Source organism: Amphibalanus amphitrite, unplaced genomic scaffold (assembly GCF_019059575.1).
Source record: "Amphibalanus amphitrite isolate SeventyFive unplaced genomic scaffold, NRLGWU_Aamphi_draft 000561F_arrow, whole genome shotgun sequence".
Classification (NCBI taxonomy): domain Eukaryota; kingdom Metazoa; phylum Arthropoda; class Thecostraca; order Balanomorpha; family Balanidae; genus Amphibalanus; species Amphibalanus amphitrite.
The window spans coordinates 359,055-372,641 of NW_024882055.1; the positions used below are offsets into that span (position 1 = coordinate 359,055).

The 13,587-nt window shown below is 49.6% G+C and overlaps 2 protein-coding genes across 2 annotated transcripts; one reads left to right on the forward strand and one right to left on the reverse strand.

Annotated features, from left to right (window-relative positions):
- Window positions 1-2,650: 2,650 nt before the first annotated feature.
- Window positions 2,651-13,574, reverse strand: LOC122393901 (ras-related protein Rab-1A). The gene is made up of 6 exons (XM_043390343.1): window positions 13,216-13,574; window positions 11,990-12,062; window positions 10,894-10,941; window positions 8,282-8,557; window positions 5,764-5,975; window positions 2,651-3,909 (listed from the first exon to the last, which is right to left on the reverse strand). Exons 1-5 carry the CDS (start codon window positions 13,227-13,229, stop codon window positions 5,778-5,780), a joined length of 609 nt encoding a protein of 202 aa, XP_043246278.1. The 5' UTR covers window positions 13,230-13,574; the 3' UTR covers window positions 2,651-3,909; window positions 5,764-5,777.
- LOC122393900 (receptor expression-enhancing protein 4-like) lies at window positions 6,532-7,853 on the forward strand. Its single transcript, XM_043390342.1, has one exon. The coding sequence runs from the start codon at window positions 6,735-6,737 to the stop codon at window positions 7,605-7,607; it is 873 nt and encodes a 290-aa protein (XP_043246277.1). The 5' UTR covers window positions 6,532-6,734; the 3' UTR covers window positions 7,608-7,853.
- Window positions 13,575-13,587: the final 13 nt, after the last annotated feature.

Genomic DNA, 13,587 nt, shown 5'->3' on the forward strand with positions numbered 1-13,587 from the left:
GCAGACAAAGCAAATCCGCGGTAAATGAACACTGGTGGCATGAGTGTACCACAAGTGATTGCTAGTTTTTAACTCCATAGTGCTGCACACAAAAGCTTGTACAATACCTACATTTTTGATGTTTGGAATGAAATGAGTGTTTCAAAGAAATCAAAATAAAAGATTATTGACTGAACAGTGAACACAACTTCACCAGATTTCAATGGTGATGTGTAGTGGGAAAGGCAATTCTGGTCCTAATTTTTCTGTCTCGTAGCGCTATTGGTTTGGTCTGCAGAAGGGGTGCCCGTCCTACCTACCCTGACCGTCTTACCCCACTTTCCCCTAAATTACGGCTATTTTTACGCATTTCTACATAAACGTAATATTTTTCAGAATCGTTTACTTGGTGGTAGCATTATTCCTTTTTTGAGCCGCTGCTCACTCTTTGTCTCGTTGAATAGCAGTACACACACCACAATACACCAATGTCTGTTGGTTTGACGATCTCAACGAAAGAATGGCCCGAGGAACATTGCTTAGGAAAGAACACCGTGCGACAATTTTATGCGCTTATATACCAGCTTATGAAGGCAAATAACCAGTGCTTAGCACTGGTGCTAGGCCACGCTTTACGATTTAGCATACCAGTCGTCATTTGCTGCATTTGCGTTGCAGCGTGAAGCACACTTTTCCATGTCTTACAACAAACGGACTGCATTCTGCTCGGTGGCCAGTCCGTCCGCCGGTTGTTACGTAATGCGGCACAGCATATCTGCAGGCGCTCACTACTAGCGACATCTCTGGACAGAGAGTGAAGCTACAAGCCCACTACGCGAGCGGGATATGCAGATTCCTGTTGCAGCCGGGCGTGACGGCATCGGTTCGGTTGAGTGCGAATCACGACCGTTAGGTAGGTATGTATTTTGTTATGTAATGAGGCACACTATTCAAACGGGTTTTACTAGCTTGTGACATCTCTGTGTGTAGAAATGAAAAGTGAAACCAACCAGTGTATACCAGCAAGATGTATTTACCTAATTTAATCGTCCGAAACAAAGCCATTGGTAAAATAATTTTTTACGGCTCCAGAATACATAGGCTTCGATGTTCGCTTTGGTCAGCGAACATCGAAAACTTCTCACTCTTATTGGCATAAGCATAATCAGAACCCCTTGCCAACCAGTGTTATGATGTTTGCGAGTCAAGTTATGCCGCCGCGAGCACCGGACATGTTTGTAAGTGCTCGGTACTGGTATAGGACATGCACGTACGTGCCTACACGGGGCATTATGCACGAAAAGGGTTATGTCCCGGTGTCAATAAAGCTGACACCGTCTCCTTCAATAACCCGGCTCTTCCGACGAACGATATTCACGGTACCTACACTATTCTTTCTTGCTCGTTCCTAGTCAGGCAAATGGCCACGCCTACGTTACGTCCTACAGGTCCTATATTTAGGTCGTCTTATTAAAACTATTATGTCTTAGAATGGGACCAAAGTGTCCAGCCAGCTATCCATTTTCAGCGCCGGTCCCGTAATAACCTGCGTCTCGTTTTATCAAATTTACTCCGTAAACCTCCTTTTTCGTGGACATTTGCCTACTCATTTCGCATTCCGTTTAATACTAGCCCCATTGCGGCATCAAAACCCGCCTCTGGAGACGCGCAGAAATCGAGTAAGTTTGGGACGTCCGTCAGCGGAGTGTCAAAGGTCAACAGCAACTACCGGCCGAGTTGGCCGGCAGCGTCATCCACCGCCCGAGCCGGCCGGTAAACAAACCGTCAGCGGGCTGCAGCGGCCAGCGAGGCACGGAACATCGGGGCTTCAAAATATAACCATGTCTACCTAAAATTCCAGTTAGTAGGCGATGGACGCATTTAACGTGCCATCACGGGACAGGATCAGTGCTACTCAACTGACTTTAAGCTGGCTACGGCTGCTCCCTCTAACCGCAAACTATATCATTCAGGAGTCTCGAATATCGAGCGCCGGAGCGAATCGAACCCCGGCTCTCACTTACGGGAGCTCAAAGCTCTCCTAAACACTAGATGATCTACAGGACGGACCCTTCGCTGTAACCTGTCATAAATCTCACCGAAAGTGGCCGACAAAAGGCACCCAAAGGTCAAGGTGCCAACATGATAATGATAATCCCATTTCCGGCCGGCGGATATCTAAATCAGTGACGTCATTTGAATGACGTCAGCGCCACTGTCGCCCCCGGCAGTCTCCGTAGGCGGGAGACCATACGTGACCGTTCGACCGCACACGTTCCAGTCCAGCCGTCGTGAGCCGAATTAGTGTTCTAGGCACGCTTCGGCACATCACGTGCTGGGTGTCTGCAGCAATACGAGGTATCGCGTCGTAACGCTACGTTCGAACAATTTTCATCTAGAAGGCAGTCTTTGTCGAGGTAAAAAGGATCAATTCGACGGAGGCTTTTCTCAGTCCCTTACGTCAGAACCAAAGACAAAATGAGGAACAATGGCATCCCAACGTGTTGCGGACATCGCTAGCGAACAAATCTTCGGTATTTCCTCTTCAACCAAACACGCCTCTTGCCAGTCATGACTCTTGCGCCTACGTCTCTACTTGTAGGCCGGTGGCACTTCAATGCCACGATTATATCACCACAACCAACACCACGCCCTCCACAAACACGACTTATTCTGTAGAATGTCGTATTCAATGTCTAGCAAAATCAACGCCACTATAGTGAAATAAAACAAACATTTGGATAATTTATTTAATGAGACATGTGTACAAAGCAAGCACGTTGTGTACAATCATCTGTAATTTGTCGTACGCCGGTGTCGGCTCTGATTGGTGCGGGGCGGCCCCTCTGTCCTGGTGTCTCCCGTACCGCGCCCGTCCCGTGCTCTCTCCGTCGTGGAATGCCTACACCAGCGCCGACTGGCGGCCGCCGCGCGCACTGCACGCTCCGCCGCCGACCGGCAGGTGGCAGCAGCAGCGGCGGGCGGGCCGCCGTTACCAGGGGACGTGCTCTCTGCGACGACACTCTCATAAATAACCCCGCACTACACAGGACGCTACCATATACAGAATAAAACAGGCATAATTTGATCACGCACAACGCCAGAGTAAACAAACCGCCGGAGACCGCCCCAAATTAGCCCAGCAGACACAATAATCAGATAATAATAGAAACTCTGCCGTAAAGCCGACTCGGCTGACTCGCTGCCCGGCGGCGCCGCCGCGCTCCGGCCGGCCGGCCGGGGCCCGCGCACCTCTCACACGCAGGGATCACTCGCCGGTCCACACCACTCGCCTCAGCCGACCACGGATCACACTCGTCACGCGCGCACACACTCACGCAGTCTGTCTCGGTATATGTACACGCACAACACCTAGGGCGGTGGCTGTGTCCGTGTTTAGAGAAGGGAGGAGCCGCGCGCTCCTGGTCACGCGCAGCCGGTTATAAACTATCTGTGGACAACCGAGCGTGAGTGCCTAAATGTACCTCCGCGTGCCGCGAGTCTCCGGAGGGGGGTACGAGTCAGTAAGTAAGTGAGTCAGTCAGTCGGTAAATCAGTGAGTCAGTCAGGATGTGCGCGGTTGCGGATGTTCTATTTCCTAGTTGCATCTTGATGTGTCCCCGTCCCATTTTGTGATGTTTACTAAACTAGCGTCCGTCGTAGGGCCTTGCAGACCGATATGTCCTCTCTCTGTCCGCCCCTAGTGTCTCAGTGTCCGCCGTGTGTCCGTGTGTGTCCTGTGTGTCCGGGTGTGTCCGCCGTGTGTCCTGTATGTCCGGCGTGTGTCCTGTGTCCTGTGTGTCCGTGTGAGGGCGCCGCGTCTGGCCCGGGGGTGCTGCGTCGTCGGTACTTGCCGGCGGAGCCTCGCCAGCCGCTGTTCCGTCTCGGCGCGGCGATCAGTGCCAGCGGGCCGGCCCCGCGACCCTTCACCTGAAACCCAGCGCCGGGCGGGCGGTCAGCGGCTGCAGGGAACACGTGCTCGGTTATCGGAGCGGGGAGCACGAGCGGGCAGTGACGTCACGCAGTGATGGAGTGCAGAGTCCAGGCGGTCGCGGGTTATCAGTAGACATCAGCATTCATTGAGTGTCGGTGCAACAATGGTATGATATGAAAACAGTGTCCTGAAATTGATTTTTCGGAGAGTGTGATTGAAGCCGCAAGGACGTCAGTATTTCATAAGGACGTCGATATCGGTGCGGAGCCTCAGCCACTAAAGATCCCTTAAATCTCTTAAAATTAGCGATTTTCACGAGCAATTGTGACTAATAGCACCTCAAGGCACCTCAAAGGATCATATCACGTGGATCATATATAGACGCAAAGTAATGCCAGTTTAACCCTAGTACAATACAAACTTCAATCATTCATCACAAACACCAAAACAACACTTTGAAGATGTTTAGTTCTTGTCCATGATCGTACACAACAGTCAGTAACAAATATGCTTCAACAAAAATCAGCCCAAGAGCCAGCGGCTATCACTAAATATTGACGTCATAAGAGGGATATTATATCGAGCAAGAGGAGTGACGTAAAAAAAACACGTCCAAACAAGGAGATGGAAAACAGCTAGGAAAATTAATTTCCATAGCTTCCTGTTATGAAATTCAATTAAGAAAACTCCAAAGTAGACGCTGAATTTTTCTTGGCTGGAAAAAATGTGGAATCATCGTGCACTTTTCAGTTTTGTACCGACGTCGATTTAATGGGAATGACAAGGTCAATCGACGTCCCCAACATTGCGTGTATTTTTAAGCCAAAGAAGACATACTTTAATTAAAACTGTTGAAATTCGGTAACTTTATTTTAATTCAAATAAATAAACACAAACTTTTTTCCCAACCACTATCAACATATGCAAAATAAACTACTTTTGAAGGGTAGGTTCAAGGGGCAGCGCTACTCCGTTACTGTGGCCTTCTGAGGGGAAAAAAATAATTAAATATGTTACAGTGATTTGATACAAAAGGTATCTTGTGTGCTTATAGATGAATGTCGAAGTAATATATTCGCATGATTAATTTTTATCTATACACTGCACAGTTACTAAAACTGAAAAGTGGAAAACGACGTCCTCAGATCCCTCTATTCCGACGTCTTTTCTCCTTCATATGGCAGCTCTTACCTTCACATGATAAAGGAAAAAACCTATCCATATCTGACGCACAGAAAACGAAAATAAAACCGCGTTGTTTACTGTTGCGGCAGTTCGCCAGCGGTGTTGGAAAGGGGAGTTAAGTATAAGAGTGGGTTTGTGATGCCGTGGGATATATTTGTTGTCATTTTGCACAGCCGTGTTTTTAGGCCACAGAGGTGATATTTCTTTTTGTTAGTTTGCTTTTGGTGTTCGATATACTTGTCTACTTTTATCTGTCAGGGACGTCGTTTGGCTTTCCGGGACGTCACAAAGAGAATCTGTTCGGGTGTGGGTTTCCACCCAAATTCACGAAAATCAGGACACTGTATGAAAACGCTCGCGCAGGTCGGGTGAACATAGAGGAAAGTGGAATCACATTATCGCATGAAACCAACACGATAATCCAATTCATCGCTTGAAAACCATTCAACAGCTAGAGACAAAGACCTCTGAATTTAGCCTTAATATCATCGCCATGGCTCAACACCTCTTAGTATTATGACCCTTTAGCCCTAAAATTATTTAACTAATAGTCTGACCGAAGGGGCTCGTTAACTCTGAAATTAAGCACCACACTAAATCCGATCTAAGAACACACCGTCATGTTGCCCTGCCCCCTCCCTCTCCCCCCCCCCCTCGACACGCACCTATCGTTGGTCGCTCAGCAGCAGCCGCTCTTGTTGGCCTCGATGGGCCGTCCCTCCTGGATGTTGACGCGGCCCGCCGTCTGCTCAGCGGCCGACTGTGGGCCCATGCGGCTCTTGATCTCCGAGGCCATGGTCAGGAAGGCCTGCTCGACATTGGTGGCCGACTTGGCCGAGGTTTCCAGGAACGGGATACCCAGCTGGTCGGCGTACTCCTGTGAGAGGAGCGGGGGGGTTGAGAGTGAGCTACGAGGCACATTCGGCAAAACATCCGTCTACAGAACTAAATTTGACTGTAACTGCATTCCACGAGGTGCGACGCAGAGTCCGTGAGTCATCAAATGCGACATACGGGTAACAAAAATAATAATGAAATAAATACTTCGCACATTAAAACAAGCCTAAGCCACCACGCGTCAAGTACCCCTCAAAGTGAGTCAATTAGCATGATTGTCAGCAGATACAGGACGCCAGAGATCAACTTCTGAACCATACCCATTGTCAAGATGTCGCGGTCGTTCGTGAATGAAGCTGCACAGCGCACACGGTAAATGCCAGATGCTCGGCGACCGACCTTTGGACAGAGTTCAATGGAGCCGAACACACGTCAAGGACAATATCGCCCCACGATCGCGTAGTGTTTTGTTACCGTCAAACGAAACCAGTTATGTAGACGGTCCATTGACCAAACGAGGAAACCATATCACGGAACTGCATAAACGAAGTGTGCTATGAAACAAGGATGGTGATCAATGATTTTTCCTTAGAAGCTAGACAAAAGTGGAACATCGCACACATTTGTGAACGAAATCGACGCCGATCGCCGAACGTAACGTATCCAAACAAATCTGACGCTATATTTACGGTAAAAGTATACACTGCTATCAATATCCGAAGGAGATCCGTATCGCCGCCACCATGCTAGCGAGCGCCAGCGGCGGCTGAGGCGTTTGACACCAATCCTCCTCATCACCATGATCCCTCTGGGGGTGGTGCGCGTGGTGACGCTCACACTGGGCGGCCTGGTGCCCGCCTTCGCCACATTCAGAGCCCTGGAGCGCGAGGACACCCCTGCGCAGCGCGTGCTGCTGGCCTACTGGTGTGTGTTCGCGGTGGCGACGGCGGTGGAGGTGCCGGCGGACGCAGCGCTCTCCTGGCTGCCGCTGTACGGCGAGACCAAGCTGGCGCTGCTGCTGTGGCTGCTGACGCCGCAGTTCGCCGGCGCCGTGCTGCTCTACCGCGGCCCGCTGACCGGCTGGCTGCGCCGACACCAGGACGCCATCGAGCACGGCCTACAGCACGCGCACCTGCAGTACGGCGTGTGGGCGCTGGCCGCCCTGCTCCGCGGCACCTTCGGCCTGCTCATCACCCTAGCCAGGGCCGCCTGGCTCATGGCCCCGGCCCACACCCAGACAGCGGCCGCTCAGCCGCCGCCGCCACCGCAGTACGGCACGGCGGTCTGCCCCGCGTGGCCCGAGGCGGGGACGGCGGCGGGGTCCGTCCCGGCCCGACCTAGCTCCGGGAGACCGGCGCCCCTCGACACAGCTCAGGTAACCCTACTCAGCGCTGGTTTAGAGGAATCGTGCACCATGCTGCTGCGCACAGCACTGGCCGCACAGGCTGGAAACCAACTCCTGGCCAGCCTGCAGAGCCAGGCTGCCGTGCTGGGCCAACCACCGCCGGGCACGAGAAAACGCCACAGCCGGCGGCGCACCATCTCGGCCGCTGCCGCTGCCGTCACCACGGCCGGTCCCAGCGAGCGGGGCAGGTCGGAGAGCCCGCCCGAGTCCAGCGAGGCCAGCGTGTTCGGCACCCCGCCGACGGCCGGTCCGCCCGACAGGCAGTGAAATCAGCGGACAGCCGGCCAGCGGACAGGACCCCAGCGGATAGACACAGACGGCGATCGGAGCGATAGGCGGCGGACGGCGGCAGATGGAGATCGCAGAGATAGCGGAACGACGGACGACGAGCGAAACGACGACCGGGTGACGGCTGGACTGGGACGAGTTTTGGGAGCGGAGAGCATGGTATCGTATAGTGGGAGATATGGGAGCTTATGATGGTTTTCGATTCGGAATAGAGAGGTGGTTCTAGTGCCTGTGTGAATATCTTAGTGCTATCAATTTTCTTACGTGACAGGATGATACCATTTGAAATAACCTCCAAGACATCGCAGGCTAGTTAAATATCATTGATCGTAATCACTATTCGTGATTCAACCCATCAACCTTTTAATCACCAGTTCTCTCTCGCTACTTCAAATCCCTCCCCGTGTCACACCTCTAAAAAAGCTCGCCGAGGGCGGCCCGCCCGGCGTCCGCGGATCATACGGTACGTCCGTTACCGTCCGCCCGTCTATCCACGCTCTGACGAGCTCAGTCTACCCGGCGCACCGTGACACCCTCCCCGGCCCGGCCGGCGAGGCAGCCAACCGCGCCGTCCGCCGAGCCCGACCGACAACGTTACCAGTCGCCGAGCACAGCGGAGCAGCGGCGCCGAGCGCCCGGCGACAGATCCTCACCTTAGCCGTGGTGAAGTCGACCACCTTCTTGGTGGCCAGGTCGCACTTGTTGCCGACCAGCAGTTTGTTGACGTTGTCGCACGCGTAGCGGTCGATCTCCTGCAGCCACTGCTTGACGTTGCCGAAGCTCTCCTGGTCGGTGCAGTCGTAGACGACGATGATGCCGTGCGCGCCGCGGTAGTACGACGATGTGATGGTGCGGAACCGCTCCTGGCCAGCCGTGTCCCAGATCTGCAGCTTGATAGTCTTACCTTCCAGCTCGATTGTGCGGATTTTCTGCAGAGAGACGAGGGGGGAGTTAGCAGGTATGGAGACGGGTGCATCGAATGTCCGTTGCGTGACCGGGAATGCCACAGCGTGCTAGGGGGATTAAGCGTGAGAGAGGAGCACGACACGGGTGGTACCAAAGGGTCGATACAATACCAGTGCAACGAGGCTCAGCACGACGAGAAAATGACATAAAGTCGAACCACGGAACTCAATAATATAACGCTCCACCGTGTATACCTCACGGTATACTCATGTGAGGGCAGAATGCAGAAAACGGGAACATTTCTGTTTAAGTTTGATGCGCTTCGACCAAACACTACAACAATAAATAATAGCATACCACCGTCCACATTAAAAACGATCAAAGCCTAATAGCCACTCCGACATTGAAGCACCCGCGTTGGGGCTGGGCCCAGTAACCGACTCTCAACACCAGCCGGTCAAGACATAATCGGTGCTGTCGGACACCATGACATCAACTGTCGAAAACACTACTCGATCCAGGCCACGGCGCGTGTAATCTACTGTAATCGCAAGCAAATCAGCTGGCTACGGCGATAAGGAAGATGGATAAGAACGCTGCAAAGAACTGTCACTTCCAGGCGAAAATAGGTTAGTAGATTAATAAGGCGAAATTAGTGAAAAAGGAAAACTGATCTTCAAGCGAGTGAATGAATTGATTTACACCTGTGCGCACCGTTCCACAAGGAAGCTCATTTATTTATGGTGTGTTATTATTCACCAAGAACAATAAAAGAGTTGATATATCAGTAATTGACCTTCGTCGGGATCTGATATTTCGTCGCTCTGGCTATTAATCCACATATAACACTTCCAGACGATCAGGCTCCTCCCTCATACCATGCGTAATGCGCCCCTCTCCCTCACAAAACACCCTTGTCGCAGGGACGGGGCCCGTTATCAAACCCGTCTGGGTCGGCTGTTCCGGAACAAACAGCGCTGGCCGCTCGATACGCGCCGATCAGCTGGGCAGGTGACGCGTCCGGCCAACGCCTAACGAACAGACACTGGCTGGTAGCTGGCCGTATACAGAGAGACGATGGCCGGTAACTAGTGAATACTAAAAACCACCAGGGAAAATGGATACGCCAGGTACCCGAGTGATTCTTAGGATATTACGATTTAAACCGACCAGCATAGCACATATTCCATACACGAATGACAAAACTTGGAACAAAAAGTGGAAAGAAGCTAGATCACCTGGGAATTCCAGGTTCATACGTGGCGAATTTTTATACACCGTGCTTTTCCCTGACGACAGTGATGTCACGACGAAACCGGTTTTCTGACATCAGAAGAGCCCAACATCATCCAAAGGGCCCTAAAAACGTCCAATCTCGAGTCCTCGACGCTTGGAAACAATAACACAAACATTCATTGATGTTTTCTTGGAATCGCAGCGATTCAGCCAACTTCGCCACAGGTGGGCGAATGACAGAACCACACCTGAGAACGTTCTAGGCACTTTCTGGTAGAGAAGTTTGTGAGTCTGACACGAGGGGAGTGGGGCTATTGAACCACGGCACATGAAGCTCTAAAACATCTCATGTGTCCTAACAGAGGCAGAAACTAAGCCAGCGACGTGACGGTCAATGGATCGTAGTCGAATTGGGCCGCAGATGGCGCCCTCTATACGGCGGCAGCTGAACAGATCAGCTGCGCAGCACTCGATGGGCTAACTGCCGCCGACGCGTGACTCACAGAGCCAATGACGTCATCAGGCCCACGGCCAGACCTACTGCGACGGAGATGCGCCCGAGACAACAAAGGCGGCCTCCACTCAGACTTCGCAACAAACAGAAACACGAAATACAAGGACACATAACAACAGATTGGAACATCATAAAAACAAACACTAAAAAGTTGTTGATACACTGCACCAACAACAACGGATATGCAAGTGCAAAAACACGCTAAATACAATAAACAAATACAAAGACCGCCTCATCCTAAGCCGTCCGGTCATCTGCTGGTTCACCCCAAAGGGACCCTCTCACCATTCCACTAGGCCGTTCTGTCCCCCTCCCCCCCCCCCGAGTATCCTGCCCATTCCATGGGACGTCTCATTCTCCCCTGGGCCTTAGCTTATAAATGCCATAGAATGGATGTGGCAGCACTGACCGGCTCAAGTTAAAGCGGCCATTAAATGATTTTTTTCTTCTGCACAAAACCAGTCCATCATGCATCGAAAGGCCCACGAATCGTTTTGTTTACTCGGATACACATTTAGCAACACTGGCATCACTGCAAATGTTACCAAATACTATGATAGAAGAGTCATGCCTTCAGCCACTTAGGACACCCCGCCCAGCGGTACTTACGAAGTCCACTCCGATCGTACTGATGTAGCTTTCCGTGTATGTGTCGTCCTGCGAACAAACAGACACAGTCAGTACAGACCCAGACAGTTAAACAGGCCCAGACGGTCAAACAGACCCAAATGGAGTCTATTAAATAATACAATATAAAAATGGCACGCAAAAATTCACGACAGAGTTTAACAGACCCACAAGAAGAGAAAGTCTGAATTAAGCCAAGCAAACGCAATGACAGTAAAAAAGCGTTGATAGACACAAACAATAGACAATAGACATACGGCATAGACCCAAAGGTCAGGTAGACAAACAGAGCCACATGTACCTAGACTGAGTCAAACAGAACCACAAACAGGCCCGAATTGAGTCAAACAGACACACAAACAGGCCCAGATTGAGTCAAACAAACCCACAAACAGGCCCAGACTCAGTTAGCTAGCGACGCTCCCACCCGCCCGACACATGCTCCGTGGCAGACACCGGCGTCACGGGCGCACATTTCGCACGGCTATATACACATGAGACACCGTCCTTCAAGGTCGCCTATTGCAGCATACGAGATACCGCACCATGCCGGGAAGCGTGTACAATATTTGGGGTGGAACAGCTCTTCAAAAAGTTATCGACCTTGGTTGACTCTGATAAGCTCCGTATGACTGTATGACTTCGTTTAACCTAGTTTTTGCGGCTTTCGTTGCGATTTCGTACACACACGGTGGTTGCCAATTTTCGCGTGCCGTCCGTAGCGGGATTGGTGAGCGATATATCGCTAAAATGGCACGACGATAGCGCACTTGAGCTGGGCAGTGTCGTTAACAGATCGGTAATATCCACAGAGTTGTAAAATCTCGGACATGTTGGTGAAATCCGACAAGTAAATCCCCTTCGCAGCATTTCATCAAATAACCAACTGAGATAGCTAGCTAGCCAAATGATAATTTGTACACCTCCCGATGCATAACGATGCATAACGTTGTCCGTAATGTTCTCGCAACAACTCTAGAAAGTTACGATTTTGTCCGTTTTAACAATGCACATGTCAAAACTTACTCCTTAGGAGTTAGTCCAAAAGAGTTAAACTGATATGTTTATCCCAACTTACCGCAAACCTGAGAAGTAGGCATGATTTTCCGACGCCGGAGTCGCCGATCAGAAGCAGCTTGAAGAGGTAGTCACTGGAATAGGCACAAAGGGTTATATTGTGCTACAAACATCTCACCAAATGCACATAAATGGCCGTCAATATGACAGCTCTAGGGCCATTCGATGTGTCATGGTCGTCAGCTGCAGAACTGCTAAGGTCACAACATACTGTCACAGAAGAAGAAAGACATGAAGCACATGCCATGGAAAACAAAGCTGGAGAAAGCACATAACAAGCATTATTATTTATAGTGTATATAATGTATAATATTGTAGCAAAGAAAACTTATCACAACCCCATGAAAGATTGAGCAGGCCAACAACAACCAAAGGGTCAATTCCCTCATTTCCCTACCACTCTGCCAAAGAAATATAAATGTGAAAAATCACACCAGAAAAGGGCCTTTTCAAGTTTTATAATCTAAAAATTAGAATCAAAGTGAAAGCAGATTAAGCAATGCAACTTGGTGCAGCAATGCACCCCCATTTAATATTCTATAAGTATACTTTTCTGTAAAAAAAAAAATACCAAAAATGTTAATAAACCAAGCTCCATTGAAAGAAAAATGCATCCAACCAGGCCACAACATTAAAAACATAAAAGGAAACTAAACATTTCTATTGTGAAACAACATTATTTTGGTGAAAGAATGTACATCACATGTCATTAAGTAGCTCAGTATCTCAAAACTGATAATGCAGTCTCAAATAAATAATGTTCAAACCATGTAGGTATATATGCAGTCATGACACATTGCCTGCTTGTGCAACTTGTACAGAAGCCAGTTCCACACGTCCAATTTCGTTAGACGTTTGTGGTGTGCTGGTCCATTCCTGACAACGTTGATGTAAAAAACTGTCAGATAAGCATGATTCACTGGCTAAGAAAAGTTTATAATACATGACAGCTCATGATGTCTGTAGGTAAATCAAAATATTTGTCCCAGATCTCAACTGTCCGAACACCGAGTGCAGCCATCATTTGAAAAGTGAACTGGATTACCGACCAAAGTTTAAGGATCATGCCAGAAAGTTAAAACGCTTACATTGAAAAATGTGTTTGAAAAGCCCAACATAACATGAATAAAGAAAGCAATGGACAAAGGAATCATTCTTCCTCAGGAATGGGCCAGCACGCCACAAACGTCTAACAAAATTGGCGAGTTTCTAGCATCTAATACTTACTATTCAGGGTTCATGGTGATATATCAATAAGTACACAAAGAGCTTGACTTTAATTCCGTGTGGCCCCGCTTTTTGTACACTAATTCGAAATTATCAATTTTCCTGTTTTATGGGACCATCAACTCAGAAATAACACTGGCCACCCAACAGCTGACGTCAATGCTGAGGGCGTGCGTGCAATTATGACGCAGCAATTGTGACGCATTCGTGATATTTTCTGTCAAATCCTAGAAAAATTGTGGTGATCGTTTTTAAAATTTATTTCTATTTTGCCACATATACAACTTTGCAATGGTGGTATGTGATTGAATCCTAATGAGCACCATAGCCTTCCCATTTTGTATCAGACTTTCAGGCACATAATTTAGTATC